This window comes from Ailuropoda melanoleuca, chromosome 16 (assembly GCF_002007445.2).
Source record: "Ailuropoda melanoleuca isolate Jingjing chromosome 16, ASM200744v2, whole genome shotgun sequence".
NCBI lineage: Eukaryota > Metazoa > Chordata > Mammalia > Carnivora > Ursidae > Ailuropoda > Ailuropoda melanoleuca.
In genome coordinates, this window is record NC_048233.1 from 62,321,226 (window position 1) to 62,345,835 (window position 24,610).

The 24,610-nt window shown below is 34.2% G+C and overlaps 1 protein-coding gene across 2 annotated transcripts in view; it reads left to right on the forward strand.

The window, feature by feature from the left end:
• Positions 1-24,610, forward strand: part of ELP4 (elongator acetyltransferase complex subunit 4) — a 244,991-nt gene that overhangs the window by 16,137 nt on the left and 204,244 nt on the right. For both annotated transcript variants that reach the window (XM_011222740.3, XM_002917478.4), the window contains exon 3: positions 16,553-16,674. In XM_011222740.3, coding sequence (XP_011221042.2) covers positions 16,553-16,674 — 122 coding nt within the window. The remainder of the gene's footprint in view (positions 1-16,552; positions 16,675-24,610) is intronic.

Consider the following 24,610-nt stretch of genomic DNA (forward strand, 5'->3'; position numbering starts at 1 on the left):
TGAGATATTATATGTAATCCATATTATCCCCATATTATACTTTAAGAAATAAGGCTCAGACGGGTATAACTTTCCCATTATCACGCAGCGAGTGAAAGAACTAGGATTTGGATTCTGGTATGATTGAAAAGCACATGTTTTTTATAACTGTGCTCTGTAGCCTTCTTACATGTTTCATTTAATGGCCATAAACAGTAAAATAGGAGTTTTATACCTTTTTAGAATGAAATTTTAAATAGCAAATTAAGCCTACATTTGTGGGGGGTTTTTTCTTTTAATAAATTTTCAAATTTCTAAACTTGAAAGAGCCCTCATTTAATTAATTCACAATAAGAATAGAAGTTGCAGCAATGCCAGGGATGCCTGGGTGGCTCAGTCGTTAAGCATCTGCCTTCGGCCCAGGGCGTGATCCCAGGGTCCTGGGATCAAGCCCCGCATCAGGCTCCCTGCTCCACTGGGAGCCTGCTTCTTCCTCTCCCACTCCCGCTGCTTGTGTTCCCTCTCTCTCTGGCTGTCTCTCTCTCTGTCAAATAAATAAATAAAATCTTTAAAAAAAAAAAAAAAGTTTCAGCAATGCCAAAAAAAAATTTTTTTTAAGAGAACAAACTGGTGGCTGCCAAAAAAGAGGATGGGGGGGTGGAATGGGTGAAATGGGTGAAGGGGAGTGGGAGGTACAGGCTTCCAGTTATGGAATGCATTCATCACAGGGATGAAAGGTAGAGCAAAGGGATTGTAGTCAATGGTGTTATAGTAGGGTTATATGATGACAGATTGTAGCCACACTTGTGGTAAACATAGCATAAAGGTATAGAACTGTTGAATCAATATGTTATACACCTGAAACTAATGTAACATTGTGCATCAACTGTACTTCAACAAAAAATTAATAATAAAATTAGACTTTTTAAAAAAGAAAAAATGCTCTTATTTTACATATCAGCATTTCTTCATTCCAGTCAGAAAGTTTTGTCTCCATATAGTAAAACAATATACAAAGGCTATTAATTAAGATTTTTCAGGTGTGCAATATTTGTTAAAGATTGATTTGTAGAGTTGCAGCTTATTGCTACCTAAAATATATTAACTTTTAAAAATCATGCCATTGAGTCATTTTGGTCCTGTGTTCAGTCATCATATTTGATCCCAACCATTAATTTACATGCAGCTCATGGTTGCAAAATATCTGCCAAGTTCTTACCAGCCATTTACTTCAATCACTACAGTATAATTTTCTGGACACTGACCTAGGACTTAGTGCCCAAGTCTCTGAATAATAGACAACATTTAATAAAAAGCAGAATATGTTCTATAAAATATTTGTGTCACCCATCAGTCTTTAAAGTACTATTTAAGAACCTGAGGTACAGAATTATTCCTAACAGTAGACATAAGAGAGAGAAATACCTGTAATTGTGAAGTTCCAGAAATGATGGTGTCAGTCTCATTTTTAAAAACTTATCTTTTATTAAATAATGAATGAATGAAGGATTTTATGGACAAAATATTTCAGTTTTAATGTCAATAAATAAATACATAAAATAAAAAAGATATGTAGAGAATAGTAGGTTGTCCTTTCAGTTGCTTAGTCCCCATACCCAGAGACAATACAGTCCTGGTATCCTCCCCAAATACTTCTACTGACGTAATAAGCATGGAAGCACTCTGATCTTTCCACTTAATACGTCTTAGAGGTCAGTCCATGTGCAGTCATATGCCTGTTCTAACAAATGCCTAAGATTTCATTATATGGAAGTGCCATAATTTATTTAAGTCTCTATTGATGAATATAAGTTCCATTCTTCCGCTGGTAACAATGCTATTGTACATACTCTTGTATATAAGCTTTGCAAACATATGTAAATATCTGTAGAATAAATTACAAGATACGGACTTGCTTAGTTGAGGCATGTTAAATTGTAGTAGATATTATGAGATTGTTCTCCCAAGAGGGATATACCATCTTTTACTTCAGTCAGTCAGCAGTTATAAGAATACATCAGTGAGTTTACCTTCACCCTTGACTGTGGATTATCAAACATTTACGTCTTCACCAGTCCAAACAAGTGAAAAGTGAAGAACGGCATTTCATCATTTGGGCTTGGGACTTTTCTCTTTGATAACCAAAACTCTGAAGAGTTACTATAATAGGTTTTTAAATGTGCAACTCAATTTTAATTCTTTTCTACAGGGGAAGTGTCTGTGAATGATACTAAGAATCTAGTGATGATTGATAATTCATCCCATACATGTTCATGGAACACATGGGTGTATGCTAGATATTGGGGTTACAAATATAAAACAGATACTCTCTTCCCTTAAGGAACTTTGCACCTATGGAAGAGACATAGGTAAAGCAAATAATTACAATATAATAAGTTAAATACCATAACAGACGTGTCTATTAATACATTTTAACATGGGTTGTAGCTAGAACAAGGGGCTGCTATTGATTTTTGTGTGTTGATATTATAACCAGCAACTTTGAATAGTTTATAGATTCACTTGAATATCGTGAGTAGGCAATCATCTTCTGCAAATATTGATAATGTTACTTCATAACAGATTTTGGTACCTTGCAATTGGGTGCTTCCATAACAAATACTAAAAATATGAGTGTGGCTTTGGAACCAGGTAGTAGGCAAAAGCTGGAAGGATTTTAAGGAGCATATTAATTAGAGAAAGCCTAAACTGCCATGAACAGATTGTTAGTAGAAATCTGTACTCTGATGACACTGCTAGTGAGAGCGAAAAGGAACTGAGATCCATGATACCGAAAGCTACAGGATGGGGCATCCTTGTTATACAGTGGCAGAAAGCATAGTGACGTTGTTGTCTGCAGTTGTATGGGAACGGAACACATGCCTAATGAATTTGATGGTCTAGCAAAGGAGATTTGTTTTTATAGTGAGTAATAAGGAGAAGCTCAGACAAGAATAAAGCATAGTAATAGATTTTTTTTAAAAGTCTATCTTTAATGAAATATCAGTTCACCAATGTATAATACAACTCTGGATTTCACCTAAGGTCATGCTCCCAGGGTACTGGGATCAAGCCCCCTGCTCAGTGGGGAGTCTGCTTGGGATTCTCTCTCTCCCTCTCTCTCTGCCCCTCCCCCTGCTCATGCGAGCACTCTCTCTCTCTCTAAAATAGATAAATCTTTTTTATGAACAAATAAAACCTTTTTTTAAAAAGAAGAAAACCTTAAGGCAAAATTTGGAAGCATTTTCACATTTTTGAAAGATTAGATTAGCAGGAGTTTTATATACTAGGTCTCTACTTTTCATTTCCAAGCCAATACAGCTTGTATAATAGATGAAGTCTGCATTAAAAAATGGTTCAATAGTTCCAAATATAAACCAGTTATGGAAGCTTAAAGTCAGTGGATAGGAGCATAGGGCATTACTATATTGCTCATCATTCAAAGATTTTTTTTTATTCCAGAAGTTAAAGAAAATTAAAGCATGGAGATGGTTTGCATTAATAGATTTTCACTATAGATTGTCAATTTTTAGCATTTCTCTTGAAATGGTTTACTCATTTACCAAGGCAAAAAGTTGCCTTCAACCTTTTTGAAATTGTGGAGTTACATATTTTCTTCTACACCATGTAATAAATTTTAACCATTTTCCTTATGCACAAGTTGGCAAACTACTGCCTGTGAGCCAGTGACCTATCTATAAATAAAGTTTTATTGGAACACAACCATGCTTAATCATTTGTACATTGTCTATGGTTGCTTCTGTGGTACAGGGGCAGAGTTGAGTAGTTTCAACAGAGACTGTATGTACAGTTCACAAGTCTGAAAAACTTATTTTCTTGACTCTTTAAGAAAAAGCTTACCAATTGCTGTTTTGTGTTCTGTGTTTTTCTTAATTTATTTTATGGTAGTACAACTTGTTGAAAGATTGAAATAGGACAAACTGGTATCCATGCAGTTCTTTAGTAAAACCACCTGACCTTTTGGCTGGAAGCATCTAAGCACCGACAGTGTGTTTAGCACTGCTAGGCAGTATGAATCTTGGGTTTTACCCTTTCTGAACTTAAACTGGATGTTGTTTGAAAATGGAATAAATATGAACAGTACATATATAATATACAGATGTTTTTGCAGATATAAGAGGCTTAAATTGAATCAAACTATGGGTAGAAATTGAGGGGAAATGCAGAGAGAAAACTATATTAACAAATGCGCAAAAGTGAGTATCAACACAATATGTTTATGTAGTAAAGAAGTGAAAGCTCTTCTGAAGTAGAGATTATTTATTTAGAATTAGTCAGAGGGAAAGTTTGGCTTCCTTCTCCTGGGTCTCTTGCCTCAACTACCTACTTGTAGAATTCAGATGGTAAAACTTCAGAGCCTTAGACCAGCTTCTCAAATTGCAGTGTGCAGAGAGAAGGCTGTTTACTTTTCATCCACCAGAGGACTTCTGGGATTTTTGTTTGTTTAACTTTATGGCCAGCTAAATCCATCATGCTTCACCTCTTTGTTATCTTTGGTCATTGTCCAAGAATTAAGCTATTCTAATATCTTCCCTGTTACTTTTATCTCTGTAATACTCTTTTTTTCTCTGTAGAGTCAATTTCCTACTTTTTTTATCCCTTCTAAATCTTTCCAGTTTGCTTTGTATAATACCTATTTCATGTAAAACAAACTCTAATGTCTTAAATATTATCATTAAATATTGTATTGAAATATATAACATTTATTGAGTATATCATGCTGTAACATTGCTGGGTGTCATGCTGAGCCCTTGACATGTTTTTATCATTTAGTTTCACAGCAAACAGAGGAAATGTCTATATTTTACAGGGGATTGGAATTTTGAGAGAAGCCAAGTAACTTGCCCAAGGTCACACACTTTGTAGCTAAGATTTGCAAGCAGTTTTCTCTGACGTTAAATCATCATTTTACACTAAAACGTGGTAATTTGCCTTAAAATTTTTTCTGGAGTGAGATTTATACCTTTGGCTTTCCTACCTTTTCTATAATCTCACTGCTGCCATACAGTGACTTCTTAGTTATTTCTGTTATTGATTGGAGACCTTCATGATCTCCAACCTCAAGTAAGCTTTCAGCATTTGCCAGTGAACTTTTGTATCTGTCATTACCTCTTTTTCATTCTCAATAACTTCAGTGGCCTTTTAAAACCTTCTTGTCCTCAAACATCCAACATTACTACTTTCTCCCTCATTTTCTCAGATAACTTGCAGTATTTCACATGGGAGCAGTATTCTCTTCAGATGAGAACTCACCCAAATTCCCACTGTCAAACTTCAGTACTCACCTCTACCCACACATGGGAAGATGTCCCTTACCTTCTCCTGTTTGAGAATCATTCTTTCACCCGGACTTCAGATCTTTCCTCCTTCCACTTTTCGAAGGCAATATCAATTTTCTCTTCTTTCTTTAACTTGTCCCTCTTTTTTTAGTTCTTTCCTGTGTGTACTTAAACATGCTCAGATCTGTTTTCAAGCCTTATTTCTTTTTCAAAGGGGAAAATTCTTCGTCCTTAACCCCACTCTTCTAACTATCCCTTTTTCTCTTCCCTTTTGTAGCCAAGCCTCTTAAGTAGTCTGTACCTCCTACACATTTTCATGGTATTTCAGTCATTCCTCAGTTTACTTCAGGCAGCCGCACATCACTGAAGCCGCCTTAGCCAGAGACATTAGTGACCTTCTCATGGCCAAGCCCAAGAAATACTTCTCAGGTCCCTTCCTTCTTGATCTCTGCAACAATTGATGTGGTTTCTCACTCTTTTCCTGAAGTGCTCTCTTCCTTTGAATCTGTTATAATTTCTGTTCTGGCTTTCCTTCTACCCCTCTGCTTTTGTTTTTTAAGACTCCTTTGCCTCTATTTAAAATAGTAGTATCCTCTTCCCTCTTCTAGTGCTGCATACTTTCCCTGGGAGGTCTCAGTGCCATTTTTTTCCAGGCCTTTGCTTAAATTCTTTCTTGCTGCCTCTTTTTTCCCTTTTTTTTTTAAATCATTTTTTAAAATTTAAATTCAATTAATTAACATATAATGTATTGTTTGTTTCAGGGGTACAGGTCTGTGGTCTGTGATTCATCAGTCTTATATAATACCCCGTGCTCATTACATCCTGTGCCCTCCCCACTCCATTCAGTTTGTTTCCTAAGATTAAGAGTCTCTTAGGGTTTGTCTCCCTCCATGGTTTCCTCTTGTTTCATTTTTTGCTCTCTTCCCCAATGATCCTCTGCCTTCTTTCTTAAATTCCACATATCAGTGAGATCATATGATAATTGTCTTTCTCAGCCTCTTAATCATCCCTTAGGTCTCCACTTAGATTCTCTTTCAGAAAGACTTCTTTAATTGTTGCTTTCTTTACCCCCAGTTCTACTTAGTATTCCTCCTGTATACTTCTGTAGTATTCTTTATTTACTTTATATCATGGCACTTACTACACTTTGTTGAAAATACCTGATTGTGTATCTTATTCAGTAGACTGTAAGCTGTGTGACCATGGGAACCATGTAAGGGCACAGTGAATACATGCTTGAATGAAGGAATGAATGTTGTGAAACCCTGGCCAAAGAAAGTTACTTTATAGTGGTAAGTATAGGTAGTCGTGGAGCATTTTGAACAATGAAGAGATATCATGAAGGATGCACTTCAGGAAGAAAGTAAAAAGTTGAAGTGATGGAAATACTCATTACTCTCATCAAAACATGAGATGATGTTACTATACTTTTGAGACTTTAAACCATAAATTTACTACCATAGTTTGATATAACAATGCTACCTAACTTTTCTGTTTCTGCATTTCATTATGTCTATTGGATTCTAAATGTCTCACTAGCTATGCTTAGATTGCTCTGATCTAGCATTTCCCTACATTTTTCCTCTTTTAATAGGTCTCTCTCAAGAATGTTGATTTCTATTTCTGTGCTTTCTTTTTTTTTTCTTTTAAAGATTTATTTATTTATTTATTTATTTATTTATTTATTTATTTATTTGAGAGAGGGAGAACAGGGGAAGGGGGAGAGAGAGAGGAGAAAAGCAGACTCCCCATTGAGTGTGGAGCCTAACATGGGGCTCCATCCCACCACCCTGAGATCATAACCTGATCTGAACCTGTAAGCCCATCAGTGAATGGTGCATGGCCAGAGAATCCTTGGGGAAGCCTGCCTTAAATCTCCTACCATTTGTCAGCATTCTCCACAACAACACTGTTTTCTGTGTCTGGTGTAGAAAAGGGAGGGAGGCCTGCAGGGATAGATTGTATAAATGCCGAAGTAATAATGATAGCAATAGCCAACATTTCCAGAGCAGAAATTGAATATGAATTACTGGCCATTCCACCCAAAACCTAGATTCCACCTCAGAAGGTTTTTTAATGACAGATGTGGCCAAAGTGAAACTGAGCACCACCCACAAAAACCACGCTCACCACCTACATGGAAACCACCATAACTTCATGGACTACAAAGCAGCAGGCTTAAATATTAAATACACCAGATCATAGTGAGGCTAGGGACATCTCTCCCTAACCAGACAGCCAATTATGTAAGTTGATCACTGCCACTTTTTCCCCCCTGCTCTCCCAACAATAGAACTAGGACTTGGAGAAAAGGCATAGAAGAAGAGGTATTTTAGAACCTTCCTTTTCTTTATTTTTTTTAAATTTTTTAAAAAGATTTTATTTATTTATTTGACAGAGATAGAGACAGCCAGCGAGAGAGGGAACACAAGCAGGGGGAGTGGGAGAGGAAGAAGCAGGCTCACAGCGGAGGAGCCTGATGTGGGGCTCCATCCCATAACACCGGGACCATGCCCTAAGCCGAAGGCAGACGCTTAACTGGTGTGCCACCCAGGCGCCCCTAGAACCTTCCTTTTCTTTAGAACCCACTGTCCCACTAAGACTTTCAAGCCACAGGTCTTAGTCTCCACTGAAGGGCGGGGTGGGGGGGGAGAAGCTTTTTACTGAATGTTGAAGTTTTAAACTTGACTGTTCCAAGTTTTAATAACTAAAACTGATAAGAAAATCATTGAATTAGCTCTAGTTGTCAAGAAATGAGAAAAGGAAGATTTGACATAGCATAGTTGAAAGTAGTGACTGGAAAAATTAAATAGAACTATTTCGTATGTATTTACTAAATAATTGAGAGCTCTATATAAACTGTTTACATATATAAAGAATGTCTAAAGAAACAGGGCAATTGAGCACAAAATGTGTCTTAAAAATAGGGGATATGAGTGGAGAGGGAGAGTATAGTTCCAAGAAGAAATTCGTCCACGATGATAGCTGCAATAGACAAAATAAGATAAAGATTTTTAAAATGTGCAAGAAAATAGACAATTAGAAAGTCATTGGTGACTTTAATAGCATTCTCAGCACAATGAAAGTCACACTCCTTTGGACTTTGATATTAAAGAAAAATAGATATTCCTGTTGTTTCTATCCATTAGGCTTCATTCTACCTCTTGTGTGATTCCATTTATATATGACAGCCCATCAAATTTTTGAAGACAGCTCTCTTGCATCCCTTGGGTCTCTTTTTCTTCTAAGTATCCCATTTCTCATGCTTTTAAGTACCATCCTGGTCACTTCATTTTGAATATGCTTTAGTTTCTGTAAGTCCTTGAATGAAATATACTATTGTCCGTTTGGTCCACTACTATAGAATAGACTAGGACAACCATCTCTCTCAACCTAAGAATTAGACTATTAATTCAGGCCAGAGCTGTATTTGCTTTTTGGCGGTTCTGTCACATCATTATCATTTTTGCTTTCCCAGTGTTATGGGGATTCACTAAATATATTAAATAAATGCTTAGTATACGACTTCAAAATTTGTTTCACAAAAATGGTGATTTTCAGCTTGAAGAGCTTAGGTTTTTAAGCTAATCCCTAACTAGGCGATCTTCGTCCTATTAGTTTTGTCTGCCTCATAGGAGTCTTTGCAAAAATCGGGTCAATAACTATTAAAGTGTGTATGCACATGTATGTGTGCGTGTGTGTGTGTGCTAGGGTGTGTTTTCAGCCAGACTACAGTAGATCTGGCTGATTTTTAAGACAAAATAGATTTTTGTTTTTTACCTTAATTATACAAATATTTTCTAAATGTATAGTTTGTACCTACTACAGCAATACAGCAATAAGGAGAATTCTCTGTCATGAGGATCTTTTAGCTTGATGGAGAAATTTCAGTATGTATGTTAAATGCTGCTGGAGGAGTTAACAAGATGCTCCAGGGCACGCTGCTCATCTCAGCCAGCCTTGAGGAAAGCTTTTCCAAAGATGAGTTTACCTATTTTGGGTCTGAGAGGATTTGAGGGAATTAGCTAGCCAAAACACTGAAGTAATTTATGCAAAGGTCCTGACTTAAGATGTAGTATGGCTACTGGAGATAGTAATTTAAGCTATGAGTGTAGGTAAGATCAAGAGGGATTGTGTGTAGGTAAGAAAAGAGTTTAACTCTCACTCATTTAAAACATAGGTAGAAAAAGAGAAATTCTGCCACCTAGTTTATTGTCACTCTTCATTAATGATAAATCATTTTTTTAAAAGATTTATTTATTTGAGAGAGAGAGAGAGCATGAGTGGGAGGGGCAAAGGGAGAGAGAATCTCAAGCAGACGCCACACTGAACATGGAGCCGACATGGGACTCATCTCAGGACCCTAAGATCACAACCTGAGCTGAAACCAAGAGCTGGACGCTCAACCAACTGCACCAGCCAGGCGCCCCCACTCAATATTTTTTATTATCTGTAGGTGTCTCTCCCTAGTTTATGAGGTATTTCTCTTAGTTCACTCCCTCACCCAATAATGTAATATGTGTCCTTAATTTTACAAATAATTTTTTATTTTTCTAATTAAATAGGTTTATTTCTTTCTTTACTAAAAAGTTGTTAAACAAGCATCATGTCCTTTTATAGGGAAATGATGGTATTATACCGCTTTTAACCCTAGCATTTTTATTTATACACATTGTGTGGCAGCAGCCACACAGAGCATGTAGACCGTGTTAAAGGATTTAGTTCTTTCTCTCAAGAGCAAGGAGAAACCACTGAAAATTTTTAAGTAGGGAAGTGACATGATTTGGTTTGTATTTTCAAAAGGTCACTAATAAATTGGAGGACCAGAGAGGATGCAAAGAAATAAATAAGCAATTGTAGCTGTCTAGGCAAGAGTTGTTGGTAGCATGACTAGGAGAGTGACACTGGCATGGAAGGAAGTGATCTAATTTCAGAAATACTTTGAAAATAAATTTAACGGGATTTTAGGGATAGGGAGGCGAGAGAGAGGAAGTTATCAAAATAAATTCTGATTTTTTTAAAAGCTAAAAAAGGACCACATTTCATAGAAAAAAATAATGAGTTACTGGTTCCATCTTGGATATATGGGATTTGAGGCACTTTTGTACTTGTGTATTTAATAGTAACAGAAGCCTGAAAGCAGAAGTCGTCCATGGAAGAGGGATGATGAAATAAATTATAGTACACACATTTTCTAGAATATTATGCACCCTGAAGCATAATAGCTATAAGACTACGAAGCATGTGAGATTAGGTAAAATACCAGAATACAAAATTCAGTAATAATTGTAACCATATAAGAAAACATCCACGGAAAAAGTATCGAAAGGAAATATAGCAAATTTTAGCAATAATTCTGTGAGGATTATGGATGGTGGAAGAATTTTTAAAAATTTAAATTTCCCATGTTGTCAAAATGTCAACCTTAGAAATTAAGGTTTTTTAGTATCTGATTTGTTTTTTACATCAATGATTTGTAATGACCTTGGTTTATATGGTTGCTTCTGTAAACTGACCTAATAGTAATTCCTTAAGATAAAATCAGTTCTTTTTTTTATACATGACTTTCTGGTTTTTTCTAAAGTTGAATAGAGACAAATTGTTAGTTATGTAAAATGAGTATTTTTTTTCCAGGATGGTAGCTGCATTCGTCAACAGGCAGTGCTGGTCATCTCACCTACATTTCTCTGCTGGCTTTTCCGCCCGTCAGCTGTTAGCTGTACAGAGGCATTGAAAGTGTTTTCCTTTACACACAAAAGCTCTCATCAATTTCTCCTAAATCACATTTTGGGTCTTTTAGATTTGTGGATATTAACTTTAACTTGTGATGATAGTATTAACTAGCTGTGTTCTTTAATATATAAAGTTGAACTTCATGTAAATATGCTATACTTCTAATCGTGGATTTGCTCTAATACATTGTGCTGAGAATGTTTATAAACAAGTTACTAACTGGTGTTTTAGTTGCACCTTAAGAAATTGTTTTAATAAAGCAAATTTACTGAATTATGATGGACCCATTTTAAGTGTTTATTTTAGAGAGATTTTACAAATATAAATACTCTTAGAACCACCACAACAATCAAGATATAAAACATTTCCATCATCCCCCAAAATTTCCACACGCCCAAAAAGTTTTCTGGCCCCAAGCACCTAACTCCTCCCTATCACTAGAGATAGTTTTTACTTTCTCTAGAATATCACATAAAGGCAATCGAGCCATGCATACTTTTTGTGTCTGGCTTTTTTCACTTAGCTTAATGTTTTTGAGATTCATCCATATTGCACGTACATTAGTTTATTTCTTTCGCTGTTGAGAATTATTTCATTTGTACATGTACCATTTGTTTTTTCCATTCATGAGTTGTTGGACGTTTGTGTTGTTTGCAGCCTTTAGCTGTTACCAAAAAAAACCTGCCATAAACATTCTGTATACCACTATGTACAGGAGTATTTTCATTTTTTTTTGGTAAATATGCAGAAGGGAAATTGCTGGTTCCTGTAAGTGTTCATTTAACTTTATCAGAAACTGCCCAGCTATTTTCCAAAGTGCTGTACCACTTTGCATTGCCACTAGCAATGTAGGAGCATTTTATTTGTTCGACATCCTTGTCAATATCTGGTATTGTATTTTTATTTTACCTTTTCTAGTAAGAATGTAGTGGTTTCTCACAGGGTTAAATTTTTGGCTTTTTTTTTTTTGGTGTTTAATACCGTTAAACATCTTTTTATACATTAATTGGGCATTCATAGATCTTCTTTTGTGAAGGATGTATTAAAATCTTTTGCTTATTTTTATACTGGGTAGTTTGTCTTCTTATTGAATTAAAAGTTCTTAGTATATAAATTGGATACCAGTTCTTTATCAGATCTATGTATTGCAAATATTTTCTTTCTGTAGCTTGCTATCCATTTTCTATTGTGGTTCCTGCTTCCATACCCTGAGAAATCTTCGTCTGCCCCAAAGTTGCAAAGTTATTCGTTATGTTTCCTTCAATAATTTTATTGTTTCAGCTTTTATATTTAGTTTTGTGATCCATTTCAAGATAATATTTGAATATTAGTATGAAGTAAGAGAAATTTTGTTGTTGGTTTTTTGGTGTTTTGTTTGTTTTTTGTAATATGGGGTAAAATTGAGATTTTTGTTGTTTTTTGCATCTGGGTATCCAATAGTTCTGGGACAGTTTGTTGAAAAAACAATTATTTCTCCACCTTTATAAAAAATGAGGTATGTGCGTTGATTTCTGAACTCTATTCTTTTATATTGATCTTTATTTCTCTCCTTTAGCTAATTCCACATTGCCTTGGTAGCTGTAGCTTTATTCTAAGCTTTGAAATAGATAGTAAGTCTCCCAACTGTTCACTTTCAAATTTGTTTGGCTATTCTAGGACCTTTGGATTTCTGTGTGAATTTCGTAATTAGCTTATCAATTTCTCCAAAAATCTTATGGGGCTTACAATGGAATTCCATTAAATCTATAGATCAGTTTGGAAAGCTTTGAGTCTTATATTCCCTGAACATGATATACTTCTCCATTTATGTAGGTTTTCTTCACTTGCTCTCAGAATATTTTATACGTTTCAGTGTGAAGCTAATGCATGCACGTGTATTGTCAGATTTTTCCAAAATATTTCATGTTTTGGAATAAATGGGATTTTTAGAATTTCAGTTTCTAAAGTAAGATTTTAATATTTTGAAATATATTGGGATAGCATATTGTTTCTCTTGGTCTACATTCTAGATGCACTACAGAATGTATATTCTGGAACAGTATATTATCTAAGGTGGTCTGTGAGGTTGTTTAGATTTTCTATTTTCTTGATGATTTTCCTCCTTAGTTGTTCTGACAATTACTAAGAAATGTAGGATAAAATCCCCAAATTGAATTTATGTCTTTCTTTGCTTAGTTCTATCCATTTTGCTTTAAACAGGTATTTTTTTAAGAAATTCTTAGAAACAGGGGCGCCTGGGTGGCACAGCGGTTGGGCGTCTGCCTTCGGCTCAGGGCGTGATCCCGGCGTTGTGGGATCGAGCCCCACGTCAGGCTCCTCCGCTGTGAGCCTGCTTCTTCCTCTCCCACTCCCCCTGCTTGTGTTCCCTCTCTCGCTGGCTGTCTCTATCTCTGTCGAATAAATAAAATCTTAAAAAAAAAAAAAAAGAAATTCTTAGAAACTAATTTATCCACGCACACACACACATATATATATACATCTATACACACACATCCATGCACATAAGTACATATATACAGATGATCACAGAGTGTTATAATTTCCCATATATTTGTCATCATTTGTATTATTTATTCCTTCCTGTAAGTGCAGGTTACCACGTTGTATAATTTCCCTTTAGCTTTTAGTGTCCTGTAGTACAAGTCTGCTGTCCCGTATGAAAATAGTATTTCACCTCAATTCTTAAAAATGTTTTACACATTTATAATTTTTTATTAAGTTTTTTCTTTTTCAACTCTTGGAATATATAATTATCATATCCTCTAGCCTTAATTGTTTCTGATGAGAAATCACTTGTTGGGGCGCCTGGGTAGCGCAGTCATTAAGCGTCTGCCTTCAGCTCAGGGCGTGATCCCGGTGGTCTGGGATCGAGCCCCACATCAGGCTCCTTTGCTAGGAGCCTGCTTCTTCCTCTCCCACTGCCCTTGCTTGTGTTCCCTCTCTCGCTGGCTGTCTCTCTCTGTCAAATAAATAAATAAAATCTTTAAAAAAAAAAAGAAATCACTTGTTGATTTTATCATTGTACCACTGTATGTCACATGCCATTTCTCCCTCCTGCTTCCAGGATTTAACTATGATGTACTTCGATTTGGGGTTTTTGCATTTATCCTAACAGAAGCTTCCTGTGCTTCTTAGATCTGTAAATGAGTATTTCCTCAAATTTAGGAAATTTTTAGCCATCACTTCTTGAAATACTGTTTCTGTTTCGTATTGCTCCCAATGTCTAGGACTCCACTTGAACATGTTTTGGACTGCTCTATATTGTTCCATGTCTCTGACGTTCTGTTCAATTTTCTTAATTTTTTTTTTCTCTGTTCTTCAGATTTCATCATTTCTGTTGATCCCCCTTCAGGTGTACCAATTACTTTTCTCCTTTCTTCATCTTCAATCTACTCATGAGATCACCAAATAAATTTTTCATATAAGGAATAATAATTTTAAACTCTAAAGTTTCTATCTGGTTCATTTTTATAGTTTCTCATTCTCTGTTGATATTCCTTTTCTGTTCACTTATTGATATATTGTCCTTTAATACCTTGTTCTTTTTTTTTTTAATTAAGTAGGCTCCACACCCAACATGAGGCTTGAACTCATGACCCTCAGATCAAGCATCACATGCTTTATTGATTGAACCAAACAGGTACCCCTCGTTTAATACTTTGAGTACATTTTACTTTGAGTCAGTTTCTGTAGGTTGTGTTTTCCCTAGTATGGATCATATTCACTAATTTTTGGTTGAAATCTTTACATTGTAAAAAATGCATTTTAATGATTCTGGATTCCATTCTGTTTTTTCTGAGGATTTCAGGGTTTTTGTTTTAATAGACAGTTAACTTACCTGATCTTAAATTAACTCTCACTTCAGCATACTGTGCATTTATCTGTATATCTCTGCTCAATTTCCAGCTTTAGGTGTTGCTTTTTTAACCTGGTCACATAGGGCTGTCCCTTACAGTAAGAAACTTAGAAGAGAGCCGGATATTTATACAGAATTTGTACCCAAATTTGGGGTCTCACACTTTCTGTGGTTCTCAGCCCTGAGTTTTGTCCTCTGCCACCTCAAGTCAATAAGACTTCAGCTTTCTATATTACAAGACTCTGCTCATTGGGAAGTGCATTCCTTCAAAGGAACATCAGATTTGTAATTCTCACATGATTTAGTTGTCTTTCAGCTTTATCCTGTTCTCTCTTTCCTACTTACTGTTTCTTTCTCCCACTCTTGCATTGATAGCTTAGTGGTCAACCATGGATTTAGGCACATTTGATAAATTTTCAGAGCTCTCTTACTTCAAGGATTTTCCCCCTAAACTTCCAGCTGTTTTGGCAACACTGAACTTTACATTCTACCACCTCAAGCTGGAAAGGATATGATTTAAAGCTGTCAGAGCTAAGAGAGCTTAAGAACCTCATTTTAGGCAACAAAAAAAACAAAACAAAACAAAACAAAAGGCCAGAAACTTGAAATTCTTCCATGTCATGATCACCGTCTTTCAAAAGGAAACTGCTGTGGTTGCTGTCTACTTTTCATTGCTTTGCAGTGCCTTCAAATATTTATTTTTTAATGGTATTTTATTCAGGTTTATACTTAAAGCTGCAAGAGGCTTTGTGCATGGTGCTAACATTACCACAAGTTCAAACTTTCTTAGCAATATTTTTTAGTGGTGCGGTTTTTACAAATGTTAACAATGCCTGACATATTATAGGAATTCAATTAATATTTGTTGAATAATAATGGCTTCTCTTTTTTTAAATAATTCAGTAAATCTACCTTTGTCTCTTTGTGTTGTGCTCAAAGTATTAAAGGAAAGAAAGCTGATATAAAAGTGTAGGCATGTAGCTTATCAGTATTATTAAGAAAACAAAGGTATACTTAAGGTGTTTATATTATATCACAAAATCTCAAAAATATTAAAACACTTTGTCAAACCTAGCATATGATTTTTTCATAAAAATTCAGAAAGAAGAGAGAATGAAGGAATAATGAAAGGTAAAAGAACTGTTCAGTAGGAAAACATTTAGTACAAATTTAAGAACTCTCAAATTAAAGTCTTCAATTTTAAATTGCTGTTGGATTTAAAACCTAAAACACAAATGTAGAAGTAATACTTTTTTTACCAATAATTTTCAGTCTACATACACTTACATGCTTAACTAACTGTGACATGTAAGAAATGAAGTGTGAGTTTACAAACTGTTTGGTAGGTAAGAAGAGGCATTTTAGAGATGCAGTGCCTAAAAAAAATCTTAGGAAAGAAAAAAATATGTGATTTCTTCGCTGTGATCATACGTAACCCTCTACATTTTGGGGATATTAGAGGTGGTGTAGAGGATGGAGAGTAATTTTGAAATCAGACTATATTAAAAGCACTCACTTCCCATTGACTATCTAGATAAGTCTCTTAGCCTATCTAACCGTACTTTTTAGGAAGACAATTATTGCCCCATTCCATATACTTGTTTTAAGGAGAACAATTGTTAAAACATCTGCGTGTGCTTGGCATGTGGTAGGATTCTGACTATAATTTTTTTCTTTTTTACAGAAGAGGATAAATACAATATTTATTCTTCTTTGGTCTTCAAGTATTTCCTGGCAGAAGGAATCATCAATGGGCATACTTTGTTGGTTGCGTCTGTGAAAGAAGATCCTGCTGATATTTTACAGGTATAGAATATAGTAATTCAATATTGCATCTTGAACATTTCATGAAAAAATATTGTATATACATATATATATGTAAACAAGATATAGGTTTATATATCTAAAAACCATATTTAAATTCATTAATGAGATCATACATATATTTTTTTCTCTTTAAAGTATCAAATTTATTTGAACGTGTAGTTTCACTTTTTAAATTAGTGTTCTTGGACAATTTTTTTAACTTTAAATTGATATTGGCGTTGGGAACAATATTAATAAGCTACTAAAAACTGATAATAAAGTTATTACTATAGTCATAATAAGATAACTCTGTTAAAAGTTAAAGGAAAACAGGGGCGCCTGGGTGGCACATCGGTTAAGCGTCTGCCTTCGGCTCAGGGCGTGATCCTGGAGTCCTGGGATCGAGCCCCACATCAGGCTTTTCTGCTATGAACCTGCTTCTTCCTCTCCCACTCCCCCTGCCTATGTTCCCTCTCTCGCTGGCTGTCTCTCTGTCTGTCAAATAAATAAATAAAATCTTAAAAAAAAAAAAAAGTTAAAGGAAAACAAAGTATAATATCTGATATTATATTACCAGTATCCTAAAGACGTGTATTAGAAGAAAGATACAGAAATTAGAAGTACTCATTTATTAATCTTATTTTGCTTTGAGACTACCAGAAATTATTATTTTCTAAGTAACAAGCAATAATAATAAAATATGTGATCAATATACTGTATCTTTTTAAAGCCAAAACACATTACACCTCAGAGAGGACGATTCTCACCTTTAGAATTCTTAATTTCTTTGTCCAGAACAGGAACCTAACTTAAGCCATTATATAAAAGTCATTATTTGAAATAGAATCTAAAGTTATTTTCTCCCATAGGATGTTTTCCTTTCAGTGCATGGTCTGCAAAATAACAAACAACTAAGTCATTTATAAAGAATTTGTGTTAATATACCATAGCTATTAACAGACACCAACAAACTTCTATACCCACTATAAAAAAATTATGTAATACTGAGGTAAAACTAACATGATTCTTTCGTATGGGTCAGATTTTACTTATTAAATAATACTGTCATAAAATCCAAAGGAGAAATCTTTGTATAATTTTCCAAATGATTTTCTTCTGGTTGCAGAGCCTGTTTTCCTTTGTTCTTGTTTTTGGTATTTGGCTTTTGAAATATTTTCTCGATGTTTTTGTTTCTTCTTTTGTTCCTTTTCCCTGGTCTTAATTAATCTGATCAATTTCTGGACAGCACTGTGCCTGTTAGGAGTGGTAGAGTAAAGGCCAAGATTATTGTCCTAAAGAAGCTGTACAAGCTCTTCACAGCACATTCCACCACATTATTGAGACTAAGATTTATATCAAACCTCTTTGTAGCCGTATAGGCAATTTTTGCCCAGCCAGAAGCAGGAAAACCGTTGAGCCTTGAACAACATAGGTGTTAGAGACACTGATCCCCTGCACAGTTAAAAATCCACATATAACTTTTGACTCCCCCAAAACTTAACTACTAATAGCCTAATACTAACCAAAAGCCTAACAACATAAACAGCCTATTAATACGTTTTTTGTGGGGTATGTGTCTTATATACTATATTCCTACAGTAAAGTAAATTAGAAAAAAGACAATGGTATTGAGAAAATCATAAGAAAGAGAAAATACATTTACAGTACTATATTTTTTAGAAAAAATCCACATATAAGCAGACCTGTGTAGTTCAAAATGTGTTGTTAAAGAATCAACTATATATGCTTTTCAAAATAAAGTGTTTTATTCTTCCTTCTTGCATCCTGCAACCTAGGCAACTGATGCTAAAACCTAGTAGATATACTAACATGTTTTGCTTTAGAGAATTACACTTTTTATTTGAAAACTAATCCCTAACACCTTTCCTCGGAACCTCGAATATGTACAAGTTAATATTAAAAATCTCAGGGTACTTTACATGTCCTCCATTGAATTATGTGAAGGACTGTGAAGTTATAAATCAGGATTTCTTAAACTATCTAGTCATTTATGTAAGCAGTTAGGTTCTGCAAACATTTATTCATAGAACAATTTTATGATACAATAAAAAATATATAAAATTAGAGTAAAAAAAGTAGACTCTTAAAAAGTTGCACTTTTGACCAAGATATGTTAATGAGGATTAGATTTCTCTTTAACCCTGAAACAACTAAAAACAGAGCAAAATACATTAAACAACAGTTTTCAAGACATTGGGCATCAAATAATAAAGGACAGTGATGCCTCAGAGATACAAAGGGAGCCCTATAACTTCCCTGGCATACTACATGCAAAGTTTCCAGGCTGTACTGCAGTGAAAAGGAATCCAGGTTAAGGCAGCATTAGAAGACAGTCTAGGAGTGTGGAATTATGACAGATTGTCTTCATCTGGAGCCTAAGTTTAGTTTAAGGAAATATGTATGGGTGCCAAGTTGACAAGGGGTGGACTTGTGATGGTTAATTTTATGTGTCCACTTGACTGGGCCACAGGGTTCTCGGATATTTGTTCAAACATTATTCTAAGTACTCTTGTGAGGGTGTTGCTGGATGAGATTAATATTTAAATTGGTTGGGGCACTTGGGTGGCTTAGTTGGTTAAGCATCTACTTTTGTCTCAGTTTGTGATCCCAGGATCCTGGGATCAAGCCCCACATCAGGCTCCCTGCTCAGCAGGGAGTCTGCTGCTTCCTCTCCCTGTTCCCCTCTCCCCTGCTCATGCTCTCTCATTCTCTCAAATAAATAAATAAATTCTTTAAAAAACACATTTAAATTGGTAAATGGAGTAAAGCGGATTACCATCCCTAATGCAGGCAGGCCTCATCAAGTCAGTTGAAGGTACAGCTAGAACTAAAAGACTGACCCTCCCTCAGTTAAGAAAAAATTCCTTCTGACTGCCTTCAAATCTGCACATCAGTTTTTTCCTGCCTTTTGATTCAAACTAAAAAATCAGTTCTTCCTGATTCTTGAACTTTGGATGGAACTACACCATCAGCTTTCCTGGGTCTTTAGCTTGCTGCCTCATCCTGCAGACCTGGGGACTTGTCAGCTTACATAATAGTATTAGCCAAACCTTTATAATAACTCTCTTTTGTATTTATATATAGTTACATATGTAATATGTACATATAGTTATTTACGTTATATAATTTTATATAATACAAAGCAATGTATATATATACACATACGTAATATACACACATATCCTATTGGTGCTTTTTCTCTGGAGAGCTCTGACTAATACAGTGTTACTGAAAATATAAAGATTACATTTAAAACCTACATGAATTTCACATATATTTATTAACTTTCATTGAATGAGTATCACCTCACATTCTTATCTTAGCCAATTGTACAGATAGTAAAGTACAGTGATCTTTCCATCTTTTTGCTTTTACACATAAAAATATTTTTTGAATTATGTATCTGCTTGTACACAAAGGTATCTAAAACTTTCAGTTATGAGACTCTTGAGTTGTAAAAGATGTTATTGTAAATATTGTGGGTTTTTTTTAAAGATTTATTTATTTGAGAGAGAGAGCACATGTGCATGCATGCACATGGGAGGAGGGGAGAGGGAGAGAGAATCTCAAGCAGACTCCCTGCTGAGTACAGGGCTCAATCCCATGACCTGAGCTGAAATCAAGAGTCAGCCAGCTGCTCAACTGACTGTGCCACCCAGGGACCCCTGTAAATATTGCCTTTTTAGGTAAATACTTTTAAATCAGTCTTCTGAGTGTATCCAGCTGAATCTAAATAACATCGCAATTTGATGTCAGTACCATTATTTCTAGAAATATATATACATAAGCAAGCTCTTTTTTAACATCTGGAAATTTTACATCAATCCTCTGCCTTGAATTCATATTTTGTATTCCACTTCTCACAGAGTTTTGTCTGAATATATTATTTCATGTTTCAAAACATTTATTAATGACCTTATGGTAGTTTTTCTGTAACAAAAATTCATATTTAAATTTAAGTTCATTTTAAACTTATCTCAAAAGATGTTACATGTTAAACACATTTCTTCACAATTCAGTAATCTTTGCAATTAGTGTTGCATGCAGTGTATGAATGGATATAAAAATTTTCACATTTGCTTTATTAAGATATACAAGTCAAATGGGACAGGATTTAACATCAGTTCTATTCAAATTTTTTATTTTTGTAGATGTGAGTTGTTCACAATTAAGTAAAAGAGAAAGAAGGAGTTGTGTTATTGTAATGTCCCTCAACATTTTTAACTTTTTCTGAGTAATAGACATATAAAAGATCACAGTGGTCCTTACCTTTTGATTATTGGGAGTTTTGATAACTGACTCAACTTCTCTGCTGGTTATTTTTCTGTTCAAGTTTTCTATTTCTTCCTGTTTCAGTTTTGGTAGTTTATATGTATCTAGGAATTTATCCATTTCTTCCAGTTTGCCCAATTTGTTGGCATTATAGTTTTTCATAATATGCTCTTATAATGAATTGTATTTCTGTGGTATTGGTTGTTATTTCTCTCTTATTTGTGATTTAATTTATTTGGGTCCATTCTCTTTTCTTTTTGATAAGTCTGGCTAGATGCTAAAAATTATTAATTTTTCAAGAACCAGCTCCTGTTTTTACTAATCTGTTCTATTGTTTTTTCTCATTTCTATATTATTTATTTCTGCTCTGATCTTTATTATTTCCTTCCTTCTGCTGGCTTTCAGCCTCATTTCTTGTTCTTTTTTTTTTTTTTTTAACTCATTTAGGTGTAAGGATAGATTGTTTATTTAAGATTTTTCTTCTTGAGGTAGGCTTGTGTTGCTACATACTTCCCTCTTAGGACTGCTTTTGCTGCATCGCAAGGGTTTTGGACCATTATGTTTTCACTTTCATTTGTTTCCATGTTTTTTAATTTCTTCATTGATTTCCTGGTTGACCCGTTCATTGTTTAGTAGCATGTTGTTTAACTTCCATGTATTTGTGGTCTTTCCAATTTTTTTCTTGTGGTTGACTTCTAGTTTTTTTTGGTCAGAAAAGGTGCATGGTATGATTTCAGTCTTTTTGTATTTGTTGTGGCCTGATTTGTGACCTAATTGTGATCTACTCTGGAGAATGTCTCATGTGCACTTGAAAATAATGTGTATGTGATGTTTTAGGATGGAATGTTCTGAATATATCTGTTAAGTCCATCTGGACCAGTGTGTCTTTCAAAGCAGCATAGGTGATTTTATGAAGAATGTTTTCTAGTGTCATCTGATCTATTTTACCCTATCTTATATACTTAATATATTATCAAAGACATTGTAATTTCTTCCACAAAAACCTAATGGTCTTAGCATTAGATTTACTTTATATTGCAGATGTGATGCTACATTTTGAAAGTTAATTTCATTCTTCTACTTATAAGGAGTAATGCAGAACAGGTTTTTATTTGAAGTTTGCTTTATTTATGTACTTGCATTTCATACGGCTCTTCTCTGAAAATCTATCTAGTTTTTGAGTTAACAGAACTTTCACTCATCAGTAATATTAATTAAATTCATGGTTTTTTAAATTTCATATTTCTTTCTTATTTCTTTCATTTTTATTTTGTAATAATAAAACAATTTGATTTAAAAGAATATGCCATTCTCACTTTTCTATTAAAAAAGTACAAAAAGTATTGTTTTTAACCTATATATATTTAATGTGGTCCACTTAGTTTTCACAAGTTTAGAATAGACTGAATTCGAAAATTATGGCTGTAAAAATTGTAATTATTTATATTCTTCATAATACCAGTAGATAAAGTTTTTAGCATCTCTCTGAGAAAAATAAAATGTTTGTGTAATTTAAAATGAGATTTTTTAAAATTTTAAAATGAGATGTTAAGGACTAATAGAGATAATAGTTTTTTCTACATATTATTCAGCCAAGATTTCAGTGTTCCCAACTCAATTAGAGTTATATTAGAGTCATTTGTATTAAACAGCCCAACAATAAATGACCAAAACCAAGGCATTAACAGTGTTTAGAGATACAACATGGGGGGTGGTGGGGGATGCTATAATTGTTTATTTTTAATTTTATGATATATGATTGGGGATTTCTGGAACCTATAACCAATACAAATATTGCTGGTACAAGAAAAGGGAAAAGACAATCTCATAGACCATAATTATCTTAAAACTGTGTATAACTAAAAGACAAGTAAAGGATAAAAAGCCCCATCAGCTGCCTAAGATATATTATATAACCACCCAGCAATTTATCCATCATCCTTTGAAAACATATTCATGCCTATTGTAGTCAAAGCTCCTTCAGGAAGTCAGCATTAAGATGTAACGCTGAAAAATTACACCCCTTAGAAAATCCTATAGAACAATATACATGATGTTGTTAAAGCTTTTAAAAACACATTGGTAAGTATTTTTCAGTTAACTTTTTATCAAAAGAATGTTCTTGATCATCTCAAATGTAGTGATAAGTATTCTCTGAAAATTTTCTATGGAATGTTTTCTAAAATAGCAAAAATTGTATTTTTATGTTAGAATATTTAAGCATTTATCAGTAGATAGGCTGATATTTTTAGAAATAAAAAATTATATACACAAACACACAATTTCTTTAGAACTTGAAAATGCTGTGTTTTTCTATTATATCTTTTTCATAATTTTAAACAACATACATTAATATTTACAGAATTAAAGAAAGTAACATAATTTTCAGAAAGTAAATTTAAATGTTATTTCATAATATACTAAGGTAAGTTTTAAAGGTTAATTTGGGGACGCCTGGGTGGCACAGCGGTTAAGCGTCTGCCTTCGGCCCAGGGCGTGATCCCGGGGTCCTGGGATCGAGTCCCACATCAGGCTCCTCCGCTATGAGCCTGCTTCTTCTTCTCCCACTCCCCCTGCTTGTGTTCCCTCTCTCACTGGCTGTCTCTATCTCTGTCAAATAAATAAATAAAATCTTTAAAAAAAAAAAATAAAGGTTAATTTGATTTTTAGTGATGACATACCAAATAGGTAATATTCATGCAGGAAGAGATATCTAATGTCTAGATCAAAGAGTTAATTCCTGACTTATGTCATTGACTTTTGAGTTATTTGGTATATACATTGTGTACTGTCCAACATCGAAAACAGAACAAAGTGGGAGGCGAGGATACTTTTAAGGAGCTTAAAAGTCTTACTTTATAATATATACCTAAGATAAGTACATGGTTATGAACAGGAATGTAACTACCTTGATGTTTACTAAAGACTTACAATATATATTTTTTAATATCAAACATACTAATAAATAATTCAAATTTAAAATCAATTATGGTGAAACTACCCATATTATAGAGAAAATATTTCATAATTGAAAATGAATTACTTTATAGTAACCCATAAGTCATAGAAAAGTAACAATTTATTTAAAATAAACCGTATCATATTAGGTGAGTTAGTATAGCAACAAGGTATTTAGTAATGAAGTATGAAAATTTAGACTAACATCTTCAGAATTCTCTTTTATGGACTTTACAAGTAAAAATCAAAATATTTAATAATTTGAAAGCATTTTTATATATCCCAAAATATCAGTCTGTTACCCAAATAATGAACTCATTTATTAAGATCTTATTTGTTGTACCTCGTGTCTTTTGCTTTATGTGGTTTTTTTTGGTTATAATTGAGAGAAGATACATTAGTTGATTTAGAATTGGATGAAGTAGTATTTGCTAAACAGTGTACAGTTTGAATTACTATTAAAAAGGTTTCCTTTCCTTTCCTTGGGTCAATTTGGTGTCAAGATTGAGTCTATATTTGCTGTCCATTTCCCTCTCTCTCTTTTTTGCCATCCATTTTTTTTTTTATTAACTGATCATGGAACAAGAATTAGAAGTCTGAATTCAGTGAGAGTGATTAGTTGTTTGCTCTTAGTACATTATAGCATTATAGTATAGGCTGGTTGTTCTGAGTAAATAGAATACAA